This window comes from Colletotrichum karsti (assembly GCF_011947395.1).
Source record: "Colletotrichum karsti strain CkLH20 chromosome Unknown Scaffold44, whole genome shotgun sequence".
Lineage (NCBI taxonomy): Eukaryota > Fungi > Ascomycota > Sordariomycetes > Glomerellales > Glomerellaceae > Colletotrichum > Colletotrichum karsti.
This window is the reverse complement of record NW_024065944.1, coordinates 227,346-249,509: the sequence shown is the minus strand read 5'-3', so window position 1 is coordinate 249,509 and position 22,164 is coordinate 227,346. Positions and strand designations below refer to the sequence as shown.

Below are 22,164 nucleotides of genomic sequence, written 5' to 3'. Positions count from 1 at the left end.
TCCCTGCCATCTGCAGCTCCTGTCTTAATTCACCACCGTCATGAATCACCAGCGACACAGCCATCTCGCTGCTTCATCTTCATCTCTACACTATGTCAAGAGTCAACACCAGCCTGCAAGTGTTTTGGTCTACGGCTAGCGGCCCATACATCCGATATCAATTCATCCGCTTGACCAGCTTGCCCAGCATTTTCAAGCTTACCTCCCTGCCTTCCTCCCTTGGCTACCGCTCTTACTGCGATGGTAACTTGCCAGATACCCGTACCCAGCCGTCCTTGCCGTCTGCTGGTCACACCTCCATGACCGTGGGCTGCAGACGGCGATCCCGGTGCCCTTGCTCTCTCACATCTTACCTTATTTCCCGGTCCTTCCATTCTCCAAACTTCGTTTTCGCGTTCCAACTGAAGCTCCAAAGATGGCATTATCGTCGCATGTCCTGACTCAAAAACTTCGTGTCATTTTTCTAGAAGAAACGCTTCGATCACAATTGGAGGAAGCTTTCGGTAAGACAAACGCCTCATCGGAAACATCGCGCGGGAATGCGGTTCGATGCAGCTCACCGGTCATCACCCAATCACCTTCACGACATTCATCGTTCAGACTCATCTGCGAGACAACATGACAGCCGCACCCATTACAACTGGACCAGTCCTGGCAATTCACTCTAGCAGCGGCTCAGCACTATTCAATGCAGGGCCAGCAATGCACAGTAACTGTTGCGTTCACAAGTCTTCATGCGTCTGACATGCTGATTGCAAGCAGCCTCGAGCAGAGACACGCCATTCACAGCTCCTGAGCCATATCGCCGCAGTCTTCGTCACAGGTCCCATTAAATGTCGTCGCAGGGCAGAGCAGCCGCTGGAGCAATCCGGATGGTAATGATTGGCATCAATCTTCGCCTCGTTAGGCAGGCCTGAGAGATCTCCCCAACCGATTTCAGGAACTGATCCGGCCCTACGGCCAACCGTCCTGCCAACATGAGTGATGCGAATCTTCTCAGTGCCCTGTCCATGACGCTTTTCCTACAAGAGACGAATGCCACATTGCCTCGATGCATAGGTTGTCTAGGGTTCAAGACGCATACAAGGCCTCGAGACTGACTGGCAAAGCTTCCCTGGTGGCTTGACCACGTTCCAGCTCACAATCTCATGACCTTGAGCTATGAGTCGCGAATCCTGCTTTGGCTGCTGCTCAGACGCAGCATTCAGCTGCGCTTTTTCGGTCCGCTTCTAGCATTCGAGAAGTCTTCCGCAAAAGAAACAAAACAGAGTGTCCGGCTTGACAGTCTCTTAAGAAAACGCCAATAATTCATTTATTGGCGCAAAGAGTCACCATGACCGAGGCTCAAGGCGCTTGAGGAGGCGCGTCATTGCATACTTCATGCGCAAGGTCCTGAAGTAGGCAATGGCATTGGGCAGCTTCACGCCGTAGAAGTACCGGACAGTTATTCTACAAACCTTGTCAACGACGACCGACAACCGTACGCTCTTTCGGCATCGAAAATGTCCGCTGAAACGGGGATCTGGAAACTCTATCCATATCTGGGGCGAACCTCCACGCAGTATCTCCGACAAAACCATATGCTATGCCTCCCGTCGCTCGACAATAGGGTCTCAGTTCCTTGCACGCGGGGGCGCACAGGATGCAGGATAAATAATGGGTTTTATAATGAGTATCTAAATAGTAAAGCACAGGATGCTGTAATGATACCGATAACCGGTGGAAGGATGAACCTCGCCAACCATGGTCTCGTAATCAAATGATCAGCGAGCTTCGCAGGCATATTCCCGATTCCTATTGTTCATCAAGCTTCTAGGCCTTCTCGGAGGTAAAAGAAAAATTAGCGGCGTCTAGCGAGCCTCGAGAGCGGCCTACTGGTTCTTCGACAAGATTAAGTTACTGGGGAGGGAGGGACAGACGAACGTCTCAAGCCATGATGATCAACAACGCGTCAGCCTGCAACCGACGATGAGACGGAATCGATACAACTTCACGGCTTTTGGACCAGAGGCAAGAAAATAAGTCTGCTACACCAACCCGTCCATCCGTATGCAAGCTAGAGGTTCCTTAAGCTTATTCACCCATCCTTCTAGAATAGCAGCCGCTGACCAAGCTGGCCTGATGACGATCATGTCACACATTATTCGACTACTTATCAATTGCCGAGGACAATTGACGAATATCTGTCGCGTCCAAAGCCCGATCAGCCTTGTAAGGCGAAATGATCCGCACAACATCCGACTACCTTAGTCTCGGATGTCGATTTTGAACTCATGCAGATTAGCCGCTCGACCAAATGCGCGGTTATTCCATATCGAGGAAAGCTCTTTTCTCAGCGTTCGACATCTTAAAGAGGATTTGGATGAAGCTAGGCCATAAAGACGTCGCCGCACGTTTCAGCTTTCAGATCCACGGGAACCCATATCCCGTCCGGGTTCTCTGGCCCGCCTCATCCGCCTCGATCACGGCCAACCCAAGTCTAGACGATGATCTCGCCCTACTCAGCCCTAAAGGCCCAACGGTTCGTCAGCGTGAGAATTGACTTTGGGACGCACGTGCAGAAAGCACGTTGACGGGCGCTTTTTTCCAACTTCAGGAAATCTTGGCTTGGATGTCCGCCAACGACGAGTCCCCACCGTTCCGATCCCTTCTTTGAGAACCCGTCTTCACTCCTTGGGCTGTTCAGTAGGCTCGTCAAGACAGCGTGTGGAATGTTGGGGATACTCTTCCAAGATGACAGTGCTGCCCGCTCCGGTCAGCAAATGCGTGATCCGTCAGCCCTACGGTAGGGCGCATGGGATTCGTGCCGCCGGGCCCTGCATGCCCGCCCTCACGCAACGCAATCGAGCAACTCGGCTGCAAGCCAGTCTCGCTTTCAGCAGATACGCAAGGTGTTGCTTACGGCCAAACGGTGTACACATCGAGTTAGCAGCACATCAGCTCCTCCAGCCGCAGTTGGCCTCCCTCCCGTCTCGCTGCTCATGCAGCTAGCTACCCCGCTCCTCTCCTCGTGGTTCGGAGGACGGGGAAGCGGGCGCAAGCTGGAAAGGTTTCGTCTTTCTTGGCGGCGAACGAACGATATCGGGCCTAATATCGTGGGGATGTCAGCACCGTTCGGACCACGAGCCTAGTGTAGTCTGTCTCAGCTTACCCGCTTGCCTAGATTATGAATGGAGAGACCAAGACATCGTGCCACCGTTTTCAGGTAAATCCCGAGTGACAGAGCCCCGTTCCGATCCCCTCCCCAGACCCCATCCCGTCCCGGGACGGAGAAGAGTGGAGGACGAGGCGGGGATGGCACCACGTCCCGGACGGGCGGTCGGTCGGTGGCTTGGAACGCGGGCATTCTCTAGTCGGGGAATTTGTTGTTGCCTGCGCACGGATTGAACTCCGTGAGAAAAAAAAAAATTTCGGTTCGGTTTTTAAACCAGTGTTGAAGCCTAATTCTTTTCTTAGTTTTTGCCTCTCGCGCAGCTTCTTGGCAGACCGGGCTGCTGAGCGGCGTGAAGGCCGCGTGCGTTTTGTTGGATAAACTTCCTTGGCGGTGGTGGCTCTGAACCATCGCGAACTACATACCTCCTTTCAAGCCGGCGGGTTTGGCTTCAATATTCCTGGCTGCGGCGGCTTGGGCGGGTGCCAACATGACTCTCACGGAGTCTATTGTGAGATGGAGCATAAGCCAAGAGTTCAAACTTCTCAAGTGGTGACCCAGAGGATTTTAAGCCAAGACAGCCATCAGTTCGTGATGGAGGCACAGCGAGCGGAAAGTCTCACAGGAAGGATGGGAAGAACTCCGTTGACAAAATAGACATTAAACTAGAACTACGAGCAGCCACGCCAAGAGAATGTACAATCTCGCTCTCGTCCCGGCTAATCCGCAACTCTCTCTTCCCACGAATGTACGTCACACGATGTCCAACCTTCATTGCTCCTATCATTTCCACGCATCCAGAAAAACAAAAGCACCTCACCAGTCTCCACGGCTCGCGACGACGGCGGCGAGTCCACGAATGGACGTCTCGCCAAGGATCTCGAACACGGAGACGTCGACTCCCCCGGCGTTGCGGAAGATCTAGTTCCGAACGCCTACTGCTACAAGGGAGTCGACGCCGTAGGCGCTGGGCGCCCTCTCCGGGTCGATTTCCTCCGGGAGGAGGGTCATGGCCTTGGCCATGAGCTGCACGAGGCCCGCGGCGACGATGACCGCCGCCTCGTCCTGGCTGCCGCAGGCGGCCAGCATCCTCTTGACGTCGTCCTCTCCGGGGGTTTTGTCGGCGTCGTTGTCGTCGCCGTCCAGCGAGGCGACTGGCATGTCGACGGTGTTCATGTACGAGTACATGGCAGTGCGGGACCAGAAGGGGTCGCCGGGGTTGTTCTGGCGGATGAGGCCGCCGGTGCCGACGCCCGAGACGATCTGGGCGGGGACGGGGACGCCGGGGACGATCTCGCCGGTGATGGCGCGGGAGACCATCTCGAGGAAGTCGTCGTGGCGGATGCCGTAGAAGCCGGCGCCGCGGAGCTTGCCCAGGGTGTCTTCGTCGCCGACGAGCATGCCGGCCTCGAGGACGGGGCCGAGGTCGAGGGAGCAGGCCCTGGCGATGCGGCCGCTCTTGGCGAGGGCGTCCTGGACGGCGTTGGCGGCGGCGTAGTTCGCCTGGCCTCTGTTTCCGATGATTCCCGAGGCGGACGAGAGGAAGAGGAACCAAGGGTCGGAAGATGAGGTTGCGGACGGTTGGGGATTGAAGACGTCGACGAGGTTGGTGGCGCCGACTGCTTTGGGTCCGAATGCCGCGGTCCAATCGTCGTGGGTCATCTTCTCGAAGAGCGCGTCCTGTCATGTTGTAAGTGATCAAGTCAAATCAGTGCGAGGGACGGCAAAAACATACCTTGATGACAGCGGCACATTGGACGACTCCGGCAATTTTGCCCAAGTCAGGGACTATTTTCTCGAGAGCGTCTCGGTCTGTGATATCCACTGCGATTGCGCGAGCATCCACACCAGACAGGCTCTTGAAGAAGACGTCGGCGTCGGGGCTACCACCAGATCGCGACAGGAACACCAACTTCTTCGCTCCGTTGTCGGCAAGAAGCTTGGCGATGCTATTTCCCAGGCCGCCCAGACCACCAGCGAGAACGTAGGTACCGTGGGGGTCGATGACAGCCGCAAGAGGCTTTGTGTGAATCTCGTGGGCCACCGGGACTTGGATCTCGGGCTTGGCCATCATCATCGTCAGGCCGTGGTTCGGTTCCTGCTCGATCTGCTTGAAAGCGGCCTCCATATCCGACATGGGAAAGCGATGGACCGGTTCGACCTGGAGACGTGAGCTCTTGGCCAGGTATTTCCAAACGAAGTCGTTAACATCGTGGAAGATATCCATGACAAGATCCGGGTCCTCTTGCAGAAGAACGCCGACGTCGAGCTTGATGAAGGCCGTGCCCGCGATGGGGACGTTGGTAGGTGTTCCGGTCTTATCATCGTGCTGAACAACGCATCCGGCTGTAGAATCATTAGCTTTAGATCATGGTTAAGTCCAGGAGAGGGGATGACTTACATCTTTTGACAACTTTCAAGTTCGCGGCCGTATGCTCTTGAGTGGGATTGTATACGACATCAACCTTGCCAGAGGCGAGAACGGCAGTGACGAATGAATCTGAATCAGCATCGAGAATGTGGTCATTAGGGAGGCCGTGGGACTCTTTCAGTGTCTTGAGTTGCGAGCCTGAAGTATCACCAATGACAGTAGCGAAGGTTTCGGCACCAATGAAGCTGGCGATCCTGATGGCAGCCTGACCACAAGCGCTAGCTCCAGTGTGGATGAGTACCGTCTTCTTTGAGGACAAGCGCCCGATGGTACACAGAGCGTAATAAGCCGCAACAAAGATGCTTGGGCTGTACTGGCAACACTCGACAGGGGGCGGAGCGGGCTTGACAAGACGGTGGTCGACACGATGAACCGACTTGAAGGCTCCCGGGACTATAGCGAGAACCTGATCTCCGGGACGATAGTCGTTGACTTTGGATCCAACTCCAGTTACAATACCCATGACATCGAGGCCGAGACTGTTTCCAGTAGTGCGGCCCATCGCAGTCTGGAGGTCATCGTTGAACAATGCTGCGCTGAGAGTTCTGATCTCTACTTCTCCTGAACCTAGCTTCGAAGTGAACAACTTCTCGATGAAGTGAAAGCCATCGTTCGCGGTGCCTGGCTTGGAGATGATCATCTCGTAGGACATCTTGGGAGAGAACCGATCAAAGATCGGCTGATGTTGAAGCTGAATACGCGAATCGCTCTCAATCAACTTGTTTAGCTCCTTCAGCGGCATCAGCCTGGGAATGTAGAGCTTTCCTTCCTCCTCGGCAAACTCAGTCTCTCCAGATCCATTGAGGATAGACTCCATGACGGTCAAGACGACATGCGGCAGTGAGGCCAAAGTTGCAGGGGTGTTTTCGTCCAAGTCCAGAGTGACGATGGTCTTCTGAGGGTCTTCAGACAGAATGGTTCGGATCAGTGCAACAACCGGTGCATTACGGGGGTCAGTAGGTTTGCGGTTCGCAGCGCGAGTGACCCACAAGATGCTCTTCGCCTCGTTCTGGAGCTTGTGAAAGTTGCGAAACTGTTCATCGGTCCAGTTGTATACGAAATTGTCGCAGACCTCAAGAAGAGAGACGCAGGCTGAGCCCTGAGGTTTAGCGTCGGACAAAGTGCTAGCTGTGACCGCGAATCCCTTATCCGAGAAAACTTCGATGACAGCGCTAATGAGAACCTGCAGACTGGAACTGATCGTGTCCGGAAGAACGATGAGAATTCCAGGAGATGAAGTACAGCCAGAGGATCTGGTGAAGAAGTGGGCTTCAAAGCGCTGCTCAAGCATCCAGTGGCTCATGTCATTGTCAGACTCAAGCTCGTACGACGCCTGTAAAGAGTGGCTACCACTCAATTCCTGAGAAGTTCTCGCCGAGATGATTCCGTCATCTCTCAACTGGGAGATCTCGTTGAGAACAAGACCTTCAGCAAGTAAAAGCCTCGATGCCTCTGTTTGATCGACGTTGGAATCATTAGCAGTGATGACAACGTTGTAGCTGGGGAAAGTCTCTTTGTTGGCCGACCAGTCCCGATATTCCACAAGGTTCTTCATCGAAGTGTTCTGGATAGACTCCTGTACAGCCGAAAAGGTCGCCTCGTCGATGACTGTATATCGAGAGAGACGTGAAGTGCCATCTTCAGAAAGGGTTTCCAAGACGTGTCGAGCCAGATGCTCGTTTCCACCACACTGAAGCACAGCGAGAGATGCGTGCTTGTGCGCCATCAGAGACAGCATCGAAGTGAAGTCTTCAGTAGTTGATGTCGCGTAGTTCTCTTTCCACACAATCTCGGAGCAGAGATTGCGGTGATTCGGGATAAAGCCTCCATCCTCGATTGACGGGGCAGATAAAGCTGTGAAGTGAAGTCCCTCCACCACAACAGAAGGAGATCCCCAGCCATCGTTGCCGGAAGTCATGACAATAGAGCCCCTGGCATCGCGGAGTCCAGATCGCTCTGCTTGTGCGTACCCAGTAAACTCGTCGCCAATGTCATGAGAGATGTTTGCAGAGACAAAGATGCTATCGATCATGGATGGAACCATAGGCTTACTGTCGATAGCGAAGAGGGTCTGGAACATTGAGTCCAAAGTCGCCGGGTGAATGATGTGGGCGTATTCGAAATCTGCCGGCATTTTGGACTTCGTGTCCGGGATCCGGACTTTACTAATGCATGAATTGAGATGAGTCGAGATAGAAACGACGTTCTGGAAACAAGGGCCATAGTTGAGACCAACGACATCCAGAATCTCGTAGAGCTGTCGGGGCGGAAGAGTCTTGTCGCAGAGCTTCTGGATTTCGGAGTGTTTTTTCTTGTGAGCGCCTGCGCACATGGGAGGAGCGGTTTCGCCCCTGCGAATCCGAACACGTCCGTCAGCATGACGAATCCAAGCGCCTTCCTCCTTCTTGGAATAGATGGAGAATTCCCACTCGGGGTCGACGTCAGGCTTCGAGCAAATATTCTTCAAGTTGAGTGAACACTCAAGGCCGAAGGCTGTGGACGGGATGATCATTGCTTTCTCGATCTGCAGGTTCGTCACCTCGAAGCCAATGACATCGAGCATGCCCACGGACAATTGGCTCGCAGCCTGCAGTGCCATCGTCACCATACCTGCAGCCGGGTACACGATAGTCTTTTGAACGCGGTGATCTTGGAGCCAAGGGTTTTCCGAGATGCGGAAGAAGCCTCTCCAGCGGGGCTCGAAGGTCGTGGCATCAGGCGATGGCGCGCCGATCAGATCTTCGCGGCCGAAGTTACGGAACCGGTGCTCGGTGCAGGTGTGGGACTCGTGCCAGAAACTCTTGGAATGGTTCCAGGGGTAAGAAGGAAGGTTAACGAGAGTCTTGTAGGATCCTGTGGTGTTGCCCCTAGAAATGGTTAGCTCGAATTCCAGACGTAGACTGCCGAAATAGCTTACTTGGAGATAACGTTGAACACGTTGACCGGGTGTCCTCGAGCCCAGATTTGACCCACAGCTTCAAGAGTTGTAAGGGAAGAGTCCTTTGTTCGCCGCAAAAGCGACAAATACGTCAGTTGGGACTGAGAGAAGTGCTCGGCGATGATTTCAGAAAGGGCCGACTCCAAAGTAGCATGGGGACTCAATTCAACCATGATGTCTGGTCGATTGTCGGAGTTCATCAAACACTTGACAGCATCAACGAACTGTACGGGGGAGACCAAATTCTCTGCCCAGTACGACGGTCCGAGGAGGTGGCCTGGGAGCAGCTTTCCCTTGACGGATGAGAAGAATCGGACTTCTGTGGGAGAGTCGGTCGGGCGAATGTCCTTGATACATTGCTTGTAGCTTTCTTCAATTTCCTTCATGTGCCGAGAGTGATAAGCGATGTCGACATCCAAAACTTTGCACAGAATTTTGCGCGACTTCAAGTCATCTCGCATCCACAGTATATCGTCAAGGCTTCCAGAGATGGTAACTGAGATGGGACTGTTGACGCAGGCGATCTCGAGATCTCTGAACTCAGCCACGTGCTTGAGGTACTCCTGTGCTTCCTGGGAAGACAATCTCACCGCGCACATACGTCCCTTCAGCTGAGGCGCGATGAACTGGAGAAGAGAAGCGCAGTGGCCGCGGTGGTAAGCAAGCGCCCAGGCCGTCTCGGCGTCGATGAACGAAGACGCGTATGCTGCTGCGATCTCGCCAGACGAGTGGCCGGCAACGCTGGTGGGTGAAACGTTGAAAGAGCGGAGCAAATCAACGAGCGCCACCTGAATCGCGGTTGTTGCAGGCTGCGAAATTCGAGGGTCCTGGATGCGTGAAGCCCCTGGGTCTCTAGTGATCTCCTCGATGAGGTCAAAGTCGCTTCCGAGCTTCTTGATATGGGCAGCCGCAGCCTCAAGACTGTTTCTGAAGGCGTCGAAGCACATGAGTTTCAGGCCCATCTGAGCCCATTGGGAGCCCTGGCCGCAGAAAATGAAGGCAACCTTTGGTGTGTTCTCACGAGTGGATCGAATGAAGCTGGTCTCATCTCTTGCCGCCAGCTTGACACTGAGGTCATCTGCGTCGCTTGCAACGACAAAACCTTTCCACTCAAGAATAGAGCGACGACAGGCGAGGGTATACGCATAATCGTTGGCATCGATCTGAGTAAAGCCCGAAAGGTCACTGATGTGGCCAAGATGTGAGCTCATCACGCGAGAAACGCCTTTACGTTCGTTCGACGAGAAAACGAAGAGCTGGTGGCGCTTTTCAGGCGCAGGCACGCAAACTTCGTGACAGTCAATGATCTTGGGGACCGTAGAGTTGTGGTTGCCCAAGATGCCTCGTGCCGAAAAGTATGAGGATGGCTCATCGAGCACAGCGTGCGCATTGGTGCCACCGAAGCCGAAACAGTTCACGCTGACCCTGCGGAGACCTTCAACAGGCCATTCGGTGAGATCTGTGGGTACCTGAAGCAGCATTGTTAGCCTTTTCCCCAGGTAAGGAGGAACACGAATACGGAGGCGTACCTTGACCTTCCATTCCTCAAAGTCGATGTTCGGATTCCCTTTCTCGAAGTTGATGTTGGGAGGGATCTTTCCCTTCTCAGTGAGAAGAACGCCCTTGATAAGCCCGGCAACTCCTGCAGCTCCCTCCAGATGACCGATGTTAGTCTTGACAGAGCCGACATAAATGGGGCTTTCAGTCGGCCTATCAGTGGCAAGAGTCTCTGAGATGGCTTTCAATTCTCTGAAATCTCCGGCTTGGGTTCCAGTGCCGTGACATTCGACGAAAGCAGTTTGTTGCATGTCCAGGTCATACTTGGAGTAAAGACTCCGGATGTTGGCGACCTGGGCTTCCTTACTCGGAAGAGTGATGCCTGACACACACGTTAGAACCAACCGACTTGCTTAGCCAGACGCATAGGAGGTTACTTACCGGTTGTCAGACCATCTTGGTTGACATGAGTACCTCGAATGACAGCTCGGATGGTATCGTTGTCTCTCAAAGCATGCGACAGCTTCTTCAAGACAACAAAGCCAATGCCTTCTCCACGCCCATAGCCGTTGGCACGAGAGTCGAAGGCGAAGCACTTTCCATCTGGACTAAGGAAGTTGAGGGCCGTCATCGGCATCATGGTGTTAGGGGTCAGAATCAGACCAGCACCGGCAGCGAGAGCCTAGACAGTTAGTACAGAGAAGACCAGGCTTGAAAGGCGACTAACCAATTCGCAATCTCCAGTTCGGAGAGCTTGCGCGGCCAGATGAACAGCCACGAGACTGCCACTGCAGCCGGTGTCGAGCGTCATACTTGGTCCCTTGAAATCGTAGGTGTAAGAGACGCGATTGGCCATGATGGCATTTCCGGTGCCAGTTGCAGCATACTGGGGCTGCCAGTCCATGTCTCTGAGGCAGATCTGCTCGTAGTCTGCTGACTGTCAGATCATGGCGTTTGGGATGAAAAGATGGGCAAACCTTTGACGAACGAGCCAACATAAACGGCTGTGGGGCTGCCTTTGAGGTCTTCGACACGAAGGCCGGCTGAAGAAGGTTAGTACTACGAGCAATTGGTCGGGGACATTGTATGGCGACATACCATTCTCGAGCGCTTCGTAGGAGACCTCGAGGAGAAAGCGCTGCTGAGGGTCAATTGCCTTCGCGTCTTCAGCCATCACCGAGAAGAACTTTGGGGCAAAGTTAGAAACGCGTCCCAGTCATCGTCAAGGGGGCAAATGAAGTACTTACTGACGCGTCAAATGCAGCCATGTTATCTTGAAGGAAGTGAGCTCCCCTGAAAGAGATCTAGAAATATCAAATTAGCTCAGATGAAATACGAGATGGAAGATAAGATGGGATGGGGTCGAAGACGCACACTGCCCTGACGATCGCCGCTCGGATGATAGTACCCGTCGATGTTCAGACGGTCTTTGGGGAATTCGGACCAAGCTGACTTCTTTTCGACCATCATATCCCATAGCTTCTCGGGAGACGTAGCTTCGCCGGGGAAGCGACAGGCCATGCCGACGATGGCGATATCCTCCATCTTGCCAATTGGCAAAATTGGATGATATACTCGAGCTTTTTGAGGGGGTATCAATACGGAAAAGAAATGCGGGAGAATCGACAAGAATGGACAATGGAGATAATGCGTTTGTACAATGATCCCAATGCAAGTTCGTGTATGTGAAAGCAGCCTCCTCTACTGGATATTCGGGATTGTGATGGAAAAGAAAAAAAAGAGATGAAGAAGGGTGAAGGACGGGAGAAGGATGGAAGGAAAAGTGAAGTAGGGTGGCCTGGAAGATGGGATGGATTTTTTTTGGTTGATCTATCAGAAGTCAGGTTTGGTGAATTAGGAAGGGGGAGCACCACGGCCAGGGGTGGTTGCTAGGTGAGGTGAAAGGTGAGGTGAAGTGAAGTTGTTGCCCTCTTCCTGAAGCGTGAGGCACCAAGTCATGTAACTTCCCTTTTCACAAACAAATCAACTTTTTCTCTCAAAGACCAATTCTGTTCAGTCCCATACTAGTTTTGTCACCTATCAAGCTGCTTCTTTGTATAAATGCAGTTGATGGCGTGGGCTGTGGTGTAGAGAGCCGGCGGTCTGTGCAAAATCCCGCCTTTATCTGATCTGAAATACCATTGTTGTTTGTCTTTGTCGTTTGTTTAAAGAAAGTAGAAGACTGCTGTCTGGCACTTGGCGTTCTGGCAAGTATGCCTGCGTCTTTAATATATGTTTATATAGCCAGTCTTCTTCATGAACTGTCACCAAGCCAGACTCTTGTAAATAGATATACTCTCCAAGATCCGCCAGTTGAGCATCATCCACGATGACTTCAACGGCGGCGAATCATGCTTGAAATAGAATGAACTGGAGGCGCAGTCAGCTTTGATATGCAACCAGCCCTCGGACATAGGGCCGTTGGGGGCGGATGGTAACAGTGTAAAGTTGACAGAAACTTTGTTCTACGTCGCGGCAACTAGGGATCAACTTGCAGATATCCCCATTTTTGGTCGGGCCGGTGCCTCGGAACCTCTTCCTCACCGTAGTTCGCAAACAAGATATACGGACAGCACTCGCTCACCGCGATAATCAAGGCGTAGCTGACGTTGGCGGTATCAACCTCTCCCGGTGACGGTGGTGATTCTGGCACCCCAAAATGCCCCCATCAGGCGTCAGATGAGCATCGTGTAGGACAGTCAGTGTGGATGGGCGGGTTCAGAGGAGCTTCCGAGTCAGTGTCAATGACACATTCCTGGTACACATTTGCCACGGCCCTGGGCTGCCAATCGTCCAATGTTCCTCCTGGGGAGGAACGTCTGACAGTATGACCCTACGAGTCTGGGATGTCAGAGAGTGGTCTCTGCCATCACGATTGTCGGAGACGACGGGGTCATGGTGGTTGTCTGCCGTATGAGATAGTCGCCCAGATCTCCGGTTCCACGGCCCAGTCTCGGCCCGGGGGATGTATGGAACGGCCGAAGCACCCCCAGAGATCCGGTGATTGACTCTGGATAGCCACAGGGCGGCATGTTCCCCGTCCGCCATGGCAGCATCGCCCATCTAAAAATACTGGCCCTTCCGCACCCACATTGACGATGAAGAGAAGACATTCCAGTTTCCTTGCAAGAAAACCAGCAACATAATGGCTTCAACAGATTAAGACACCAACCACGACTAAGCTCCGTTGGCATTGAGGATCTTGGGGGCAATCCTGTCGTCTACGGCCGAAACCGAAGTCGAAGTCGAATCCTTTTCCACAGGTGGCCCCCAGGAAGTAGTCACTTGATACCGTCTCCGAGCCAGCTTCGCACCCAAACCACAGCCGACGTAATCGTGGAGCCTGACACCATTATCATGGAAGAGGCTTCTTAAAGACACCATGCTGAGTGTTGTTGGATGTGGTATGATGGCATATGCAGGAACCCTTGTTGAGACATGACTGTACACCAATCATTGTTTCGAGCCGGCAAACCAAGCGTCAAACATCGTCGACAGTGGTGTGCTCATTGACCGGAAGGATTGGGGTCCGCTGACTAGATGAACCGGTGAGAATTGGATAGAGTCCGTATCGAGCAAGGTCCAGGACACTGGGGGCCAGAAAAAGTGACTGTTTCTTTCCACCCAACTGCGAAGCTCCGGACTGATGAAGTTGGAAAGTGGAACGCTATTAGACCCCTGATCGCCGGGCAAATCATCCGTGTATTTCGGTTTAGACTTAATCCGATCCGTGTCGACTTCACACACACTTCACACTGTCTTAGTCCGTGCTTCAAGTTCATCCCTTCTCAAGCAGCCACCGGCATTTACCAGATTCATCTGTGGCACCAAATCTGAGAGAGCGCGAGGCAGAGCTGAGCCCGAACTGAAGGATCTTTTGATGCGGGAAGAAGATTGATAGGTGACCGGTCGGCCGCCAAGACGAACGAGTTGAGGTGTCACAAGACGGTGTACAACAGCTGAGAACTCAAGATGAGGAGGCGTATCTCAACATGCTTGTGGTACACACCATAACGACGAAAGAAAACGCTTGGACTTGCCGTTCACCTCTTTAAGGTCAGGAAATAAGTGTTTCCTCCCCGCCAGAACCATTAGGGGAATTCATCGCGAAGTCGTACACGCGCCGGGCCCGTCTGCCATTGTTCTCTGTTCGGAACAGCCCCACAAGCCGGGGGGAAGCGTGTTCATGTTCAGTCAGTTATCTTTTGCCGTTTTCCCTCAAACTTGGGAGATTGGCAACTTGGCAAGGCTGGAGAGATTCCTGCAACGCTCTTGCGAACCAGGTCTTAGGATGGTGGCTGGTCTACCACGAGGCATCTGAACGCACAACGTCCCAAGTGGGGGTTCAGTACATGCCAAGCATGGTGGCATTTGGAGATACACCGATCCAGCAGGCCTTTCGTCACCCCGCCTCGCTCGTGCCTCTCATGTCAGGGAAGACGAGTGCGTACGAGGTGGCACAGCCGGATTGCAGCATCAACAATGTTCAGCCAGTCAATTTCCTCTGAAGCCGGCACAGGAGAGTCGGGGTAAAACAGTGTCGCTTGTTATAAAATACTCCCCAAATCCCTCAACTCACATGAGTGGCTGATTTACGGAAGCCACTGTCTCTGTCACGAAAGGGTCTCGGGGTCGTACGACAACGGGAAGTGTCCTGGGCTGCATGGCGGCGACTCCACCGCATCTGAGAAACCAACAATGCATCGTTTGCCGAGAACCTCTTGGTACAAGCTTCAAAGCCCGAGCAGTCAATCAAGAACACTTGGGGGCAATGGGGGCTCTTTGGGGTCACTGACACCTTGGCTGATTTCTGAAAGGGGACCTGTTCTCTCGAAGGATGTGGTTGCTTCTGCTTACTGCAAGGTACTGGCGCCGCCTTGCATCTCGTCAAGTCCTGACTTTTCAAGCCTCGCCTCAAGAATTGGTTCAACCTTACACAGCACCCGTCACCATCCGTGTCTTCATCTGGGTGAGACTGTTAGAGAAGATCTCAAGCTCAAGCTGGCTAGAATCGAAGGGTATGCCTCGTCAAAAGTGGTGTCTCGGGCATCCTGGGTACATGCATTGAGGATCTCATCTGCTTTGAAGGAGCTACTTCCGGCCTTTCTTCATTATATGTATGCACTATAGCCGCCATTGACGGCCAACGACTGTGCAGAAGTGTCTTCCTCTCTACTCTGTCTGGCCTGCCACGCTCATTCAGGAGAAGGGTATTTTCACCTCTGCCCTCAGGTACTCGCAGCACAACGACGGCCTCACATTCAGTCTTACATCATCGAGGCAACTGGACGACTCATCAACAAGTCCCGCATTATCCTTACTGAAGAAAAGATTTGTTTCCTGGCAAGAGTAAGGCTGAAGACTTTGCTCTTACCCTCTCGAGCTCGATCCGGATTTTGGTCAAGCCAGGTTGCGCAGTTCTACTTTCGTCTGCTTGGTGACGCCGCCAGCCGTCCTTTCCACTTTGTGTCCTGTCAAGACCAGCCCCTTGCCGAAGTTTTTTCCTTTCCCCTTGCTGCCTCAACCACTTCCCATCTTCATCCTCGACTTCCCTTCTTCTCCTGCGTCACCAAATTTGGTACGGACAAGTTTTGTTTTGCTCCATCCAAGCTTCTACTCTCGCCTTGGCTATCCGGACGAGGAGTCAGGGGGGATCTCAAATCATCACCAGACATCTCGCGTGGTCGAAATTCATCTCTTCAACTCGCTTCCAGCACAGCAAGCAACCTCAGCAATCGCTATCGACCGGGGACATCGTCAATCACTACAATGGAGAACCCTCAGCTACCTGAGTCTCGCCAGCAGACGGCGCAGCCCCTTTCGTACCCCAACCCGTCTCTCGGCGATACCGCTGGATTTGCCGCGACCAATCTCAGTCATTGCGTGGCCCCGAGCAGAGGTCAAATGACGCCCTTCATGAAGGCCAATCTCGTCATGAGGTAAGAATATCCTACATCCTCTCTGCAGCTGCCGCTAATTTTTAGTCTTCTCTTGGGTCTTTTCCTGTCCACACTTGACACTTCGGTCATTGCCACGTCGTTGATCTCCATCTCCGAGGAGTTCCACGACCACCACAATGCGTCTTGGGTTCTTCTCGCCTACATGCTCACCTACATGGGTTGCTCTGTTGGCATTGCCAAGCTGAGCGACATCTTCGGCCGCCGCCGCATGCTCTTCTTCAGCTGGGTCATGTTCATCTTTTTCTCCCTCGGCTGCGCTGCTGCTGATAATATGCGGACTCTCATCACCTGTCGTGCTTTCAAGGGCATAGGAGGCGCTGGTCTTTACAGTCTTGCGCAGATCTGCCTTCTGGAGCACGGCCCTGCCAGAAACCCAAGTACCATGGGAGCATTGATTGGAATCACTCTTGCCCTCGCCTTTCTCCTAGGTCCAATCCTCGGAGGAGCCATCACCACGGTGATTTCATGGCGTGTCATCTTCGCCTTAAACATCCCTCTCGGCGCCTTGGCCTTTCTCGGCATCTACTTCAGCTACCCTCTAGAGCGTCGCGCCCACCGCATTCTGTCGCTGCGGACGCTCTTCAGAATCGATTTCATCGGCATGCTCACCCTTCTCATTGCTTCTGTCACGCTCGTCTTCGCTGTCGAGAGAGGCGGTTCCCGAGTCTTTGAGTGGAACAGCTATGGGATCATCACGGCTTTCGCAATTTCTGGGCTGTGCTGGATTATCTTCGTCGGTTGGGAAGTGTACCTCAACAAGAAATTCTGCGAATACCCCGATCACTTGCACTGCATTCACATGGAGCCTGTCTTCACAGCTGCTCTGGCGCGTCGGAGGCCCTACATCTGTGGTTTGATCGTTGCATTCCTTACCGGAGCTCCCTATGTTGTCCTCATCGTCGCCATTCCCGAGCGCATGCAGGTTCTGGAGCATGAAAACCCCTTCAAAGCCGGTACCCACCTTCTTCCGATGTTGTCAGGTACTGCGATGGGCTCGTTCTTGGCAGGTGCAATCTGCCGCAAGTACAACCACACGGCCTTTCTCATGACGATGGCATCGGCCACGCAGCTTCTCGGCGTCGGACTCATGATGCTCGTTGCGGACGTTGATTCATCATTTGACCTCGGGTACGCATTCACCTTCGTCATTGGACTCGGAGTTGGCGTCTCTTTCGGCTCTTCTACGATCGTCGCTGCTGTCGAAAAAGACAAGGCTGTCGCCCAGGGCGCCATCGCTCAAGCCCGGGTTCTTGGCAGCTGTATCGGTGTTGCTATCTGTACCGTCCTCTTCAACAGCCGCGCCGACTCTCTCGTTCATCACCTCAGCCCAGAGCAGCTCGCGACGCTTCAACAAGAGCCTACTGCTTCGGCTTCCTGGTCCGCGAGCCTCGTACGCCGCGTCCAGGAAGTATACGCCGTCGCGTTAAGGGACCAGATCATCTTTCTGACGGGCGTCTGTGGCCTTATGTTCATCGTGGCCATCTGCTCCTTTGAGAGAGACCCCAAGCCGATCGCCTCTCTCGCCGACGCCCAGCAAGCTTTTAAGGCAAGCCAGCAGGAGGATCGCGATGGAACAGAGTTGAGCGACATGTCTAGCATCCGTTCGGTCTAAGCCTCATCGCTCACTCTTACACGCATCTACTTTCATCGGGATAACCAATTTCAGGGAAAGGAAACAAGCCAGGATTTGCTTCTTTCAGGGAGTTATAAGGGCATTACCCAGGTGTATCGGTTTTCTAAAGGGGGTTTGGTGTGGTTATCTTGCTTTTTGCGGCCTACTTGTCCGGGCACTTCATGGACGACTTGTCCAAGCCCTATTTCGAGAGTTTCGAGCAGTTTCTTCTAGCATTATGTCTAAGAGACTCTCCTGTATGTAGACCAGCTTTCTTTCCGCCCAAGAAGACTACAAGGCGGATTTCTTCAATGAGAAGATCATTCAACACGAAGTTGTCTCGTGTTACCAGACCATGAAATCCATCATCGTGAGTGACGTTGCTTGGCCATGCGTGATCCAGACTCGGGCTTTGAAACACGCACGAAAGTTTCCTCGCGTCGTACACAGAAAAAGCCATCCGCCGCGCCCGTCTTGACTTTGGGGAGGGAGGAGACCTTGCACCGACTGAGACTGTCTGTAACCCTCGTGCTCCCGAGGCAGCCAAGACAGGAGGAGGAGGAGGAGGATAAGCCCACCACGTTGCACGAGCGGTGATTGGCGGCTATGTCCATCCGTCCGCGTCGGCGGGAGGGAAGGGAATGGAAAAGGGGAAGCCGTCAGGCCGAGAGGGAGGGGATGTTTGTACGGGGAGACGGATAGAATACACACTCTGACTCCGTTGAAGGCTGGTACGGGAAGGAGTATACTTGTGGAAGTGAAGATACACCGAGGAGGACCAGACCAGGCCAAGCCTCTCCCCGTGTGCTCTGAGGACCATCATCATGAGGAGACGTGAATATGACTCAGACTTTCTGTAATCTGCGGCTGGCTGAGGGAGAAGGCATGGCACGTGGGCGGAGAATACGTATACGGGCTGCATGATGGAAATGTTTTTTCGTATCCCCGAGACAGCTCGGGGGCAGGTGCGTTAATCGATATTGCTACTAATGATACTCTTGATGAGTACTTGTATGCCAAAAGCGGTAATGATACTCTAGATGCGTAATTGTATGCCCCGAGGGGGCTCAATACGCCCCAGTCCGCTTGGTCCACGCCGGGCCCTCGACGAATTTGACCTCTTCCCTCGCCGTCGTGACTGCGTTGCCGACCTCGAGGCGGAAATTTTGCAGCGTCGCTCCTCCCTCTTCCAGAGCCCAGAACGCGAGGCCGATCCAGTTGTTGCCGTTGTAGTTTAAAATTCCCTCGGGAACAGGGAACTTGGTTTGCGGACCGATGTTGCTGACGTACTTGCCGTACTGGAAACCGTTCACGTAGAGGATGGCGCGGTAGGCCGCCGTCGAGTTGGTGATGTCGTCGAAGACGAACGAGAGGGGGATGTCGAGGTCTTTCCAGGGGAGGTCCAGGGTCAAGTTTGCCGCGTAGAAGGAGACGCCTGGCGTGTGGGTGCCGTCGTATGGGGAACGTATTGTGAAGGCCGAGTCTTGGGGGGTGGGGATGTGGTATCCCTGACGCTCGAAGAATAGGCCTCCCTCGTTGAGCGGTCCGCGGAAGTGGTCTGCGTAGTCCTCGCCTCCAAGGTTTCCGGTGATCTTCCAGGTTGTGACGTTGGTCTTGGAGCCGGTCGGCGAGGTGATGTTGTAGTCGATGACACCGCGAGGGGTTTTCATCATGTCGGTCGCGATGTAGAAGTTCTCCTCGAGGCCCATGGTGTCCACAAGAATGGTCAGAACGTACGTAGCGTTGGGATTGAGGCTCGTGAGATTGTAACTTGCGGTGTTATCACCGGATGCGTCTGGTCCGTTGGTGAAGGAGCCGAGGAAGGATTCATTCAGCCACACGGAGCTCGCGAAACCTGCGCCGCCTTGTGTTGTGACGTTGAATGTGATTTCGTCACCACTGGCAGTGAAGTAACCCCGGTAGATGAGAGAGCCTGCGTGGAAGCCATAGTCTGAGGCAAACAGGGAGACTGTTGTTGTGACATTGGCGACGGTGTTGTTTGACGTGGTGTGGTCAGCGAGTGGCCAAGCAGAGTCATCGTATCCTGCGAGAATCTCTGGAAGAGAGTCAACGTACGTCCATCGTAGCGCCACCAAATCCGGTACAATGGGTTTGTTGTTTGAGAGAGACGGCTTCACTATCCAGTTGGAAAGATCGTTCACTGTATGGTCCAGTTGCTTCCCATTCACTTCCAACTTTGTCAGCGCAGAGTCGGCACCAATGATCTCTAGGTCGCTTGTCTGATTGAAGTCTGCTTGCAACTTAAGGGTGTCGCCCTCAGCTGAAAGGGATCGAACGAGGTATCCACCTCTAACGATTAGTGCATCCGGGTTCATGATTGACGACCCATATGAAGTCTGGTTTGCACCGTCTAGCAAGTCTGGTACCCAGTAGTTGTACGCTGAGTTGCGGTCTAATATGTGTTAGCGAATGCATGTATCCAAAACAGAAACAGTTTCACTCACCCAGGATATATATGAAGAAATCATCGACCTGGACAACTCGGCGTTGTTCTGATGTCTTCCATGTCAATACTAAATTGCCGTTAACAACATTATAGTCGACGTCAGAGCCTTCGGCTAGGAATGGAGTCTCAGTAGTCTTCTTGATGGCCATTTCGTGCGTCTCTCCGGGTCCGCCGTACACCAACAAGACTGTTTTGTCTGTGAACTTCTTCCAAGTGAAGATTTCGGCTGTCGAGTAGAGCAAGGTCTTATTACCGACAGGGTAGTCCACTACGTGGATCTTCGAGTCGCGGCCATTGAGCTGGAGTTTCTCGCGAAATTGAGGGATGGCGATGGTTCCTTGTGAGGTCGGCAGGCGCAATGTATACTCCGTCGTGGCCAAGCTGGAGTAGTTGGCATGTCTAACGACAAAGTATGATGCGCTGATGTTTGAGCGTAGCGGCGTCACAGCCAAGTTGTAGTTGGTGGCGTATACATCAGTCGTCAAGTTGCCCGGCTTGGCCGTCAAGTACGAAGGCGAGACCTTCAAAAACTGAGCTTCCAGCTTCATCTCGGAGTACTTCTCCCTGGCTACACTTCTATCTTCCGTGATCGAAGCTCCGTAGTCGTAAGAAGTATACCCTCCTGGGTGTCCCAAGTTGCCCCAGTTTGTTCCGCCAAAGAGCATGTAGACATTGAAAATCGAGACACCAGCTGCCAGGTTGTTCTTGTAGAAGACTCGTTCAAACTCGTAGTTGACCAGCGCAGCGCACTGCTCGAAGTTATGGCCTCCCCATGGATCGAAAGATCCGCCTTGAAACTCCATGATCGAGTTTGGGGTACTGGGGCTCTGGGCGAGATGCAATGCTCGATAGTTAGTCGGGAGTTTGTCGGCCGGCCAAATGCCTGGGTTTCCGCAGTCAAATCCCAGCGGATAACCATCATAGCCGTATATGTCAACTTCCCCTACTCCGGTGCCAGGTGCATTATGACCAGCGGGCCTGGCGTCGTTGCTGATCATTGGAACAACAACCCCAGCATTCCGAGCTTGGTCGATGACATATTGGAAGTACTGCCCGTTGATCTGTTGCCCATCCACGAAGTTGGTGTACTCGTTCTCTGGTTGGAAGAGAATGACCGGTCCTCCGTTGGTAATCTGTGCCTTGGCGATGATGTCGCAAATCTTCACCATGTAATTGTCTGTTGCGGAAAGAAATTCGGGATCAGAGGTCCTCAGCCGAGCTGGTGAACGAGCCAGCCATCCCGGGAAACCTCCGCCAGACACTTCGGCGTTGATGTACGGCCCAGGTCGGGCGATGAGGTATATCCCAGCTTTAGAAGCTGCATCGAAGAATGGCTGGAGGTCAAAGATGCCGTCGGCGTTGACGTTGCCTGCCTTTCCTTCCAGAAGGGCCCAGTCTACGTAGAACGAGACCGTGTTCAGACCAAGGGCCTTGACCTTCTGGAACAGGTCCAAGTACAATGAGGCAACGGGTAGACGGAACGGATGGATTTCTCCAGAAAATATCATTACCCGCTCTCCACGAACGAAGAGTGATTGTTCGTCCCATGTCACAATGTCTTGTAGTTGCCTCTTGTCGATGACTGAAGGATGTGCCGTGGCGCTGCCTCCAAAAGAGTAGAGCCCGAGGGCCAACGAGGCAATCGACAAGAGTGGTAGTCTCATTTTCTTCCTTTTGTCTTGGGTGACGGCGTTTCTTAGCTGTTTCTCGAGGATGTCACCAAGCTGGGAATGCTGAGTATCCTGCTCGATGAATGACCAGCCAAATAGAGGAGCGGCGTGCAATTATGATGGTGAACCGGGATGCAGCAATACAGCGTTGCTCTCCGGCGGCCGTCCTGGAAAACCCGCCAAACTTTGAGATGAATCGACGTTGCGAAGAATTAAACCAGCCCTTGCGCGTTCTGTCTCTCGGTAGGAGGGCGCGTCCTGCGGGTTTATGAAATCAACAAGAACGACCGCCGGTTTTCATCCTTCGGCCCCTGTCGCCCATGCAAGCGTTCTCTGGACGGAAAACGACGACCGGCCTCCCGTTGGAAATCTGCACCTCTCTTGCTGCATGATCATACGCTGAGAGCTAGCTGCATAGTGATGATGATGATCGTGTGA

General features: G+C 53.3%; 3 protein-coding genes across 3 annotated transcripts; 1 reads left to right on the top strand and 2 right to left on the bottom strand.

Annotated features, from left to right (window-relative positions):
* Positions 1 to 4,072: 4,072 nt before the first annotated feature.
* CkaCkLH20_10962 (beta-ketoacyl synthase domain-containing protein) lies at positions 4,073 to 11,562 on the bottom strand (the record flags this gene model as incomplete). The annotated part of the gene is made up of 11 exons (XM_038893676.1): positions 4,073 to 4,831; positions 4,887 to 5,497; positions 5,553 to 8,449; positions 8,500 to 9,989; positions 10,050 to 10,399; positions 10,459 to 10,699; positions 10,745 to 10,947; positions 10,995 to 11,060; positions 11,116 to 11,203; positions 11,265 to 11,321; positions 11,392 to 11,562. The coding sequence occupies 11 exons, from the start codon at positions 11,560 to 11,562 to the stop codon at positions 4,073 to 4,075; spliced, it is 6,933 nt and encodes a 2,310-aa protein (XP_038741012.1).
* Positions 11,563 to 15,786: 4,224 nt separating this feature from the next.
* CkaCkLH20_10961 (MFS multidrug transporter) lies at positions 15,787 to 17,589 on the top strand (the record flags this gene model as incomplete). Its single annotated transcript, XM_038893675.1, has 2 exons — positions 15,787 to 15,956; positions 16,002 to 17,589. The coding sequence occupies 2 exons, from the start codon at positions 15,787 to 15,789 to the stop codon at positions 17,587 to 17,589; spliced, it is 1,758 nt and encodes a 585-aa protein (XP_038741011.1).
* A 1,067-nt stretch (positions 17,590 to 18,656) lies between these two features.
* On the bottom strand, positions 18,657 to 21,720 carry CkaCkLH20_10960 (glycosyl hydrolase family 35; the record flags this gene model as incomplete). Its single annotated transcript, XM_038893674.1, has 2 exons — positions 18,657 to 20,002; positions 20,055 to 21,720. 2 exons carry the CDS (start codon positions 21,718 to 21,720, stop codon positions 18,657 to 18,659), a joined length of 3,012 nt encoding a protein of 1,003 aa, XP_038741010.1.
* Positions 21,721 to 22,164: the final 444 nt, after the last annotated feature.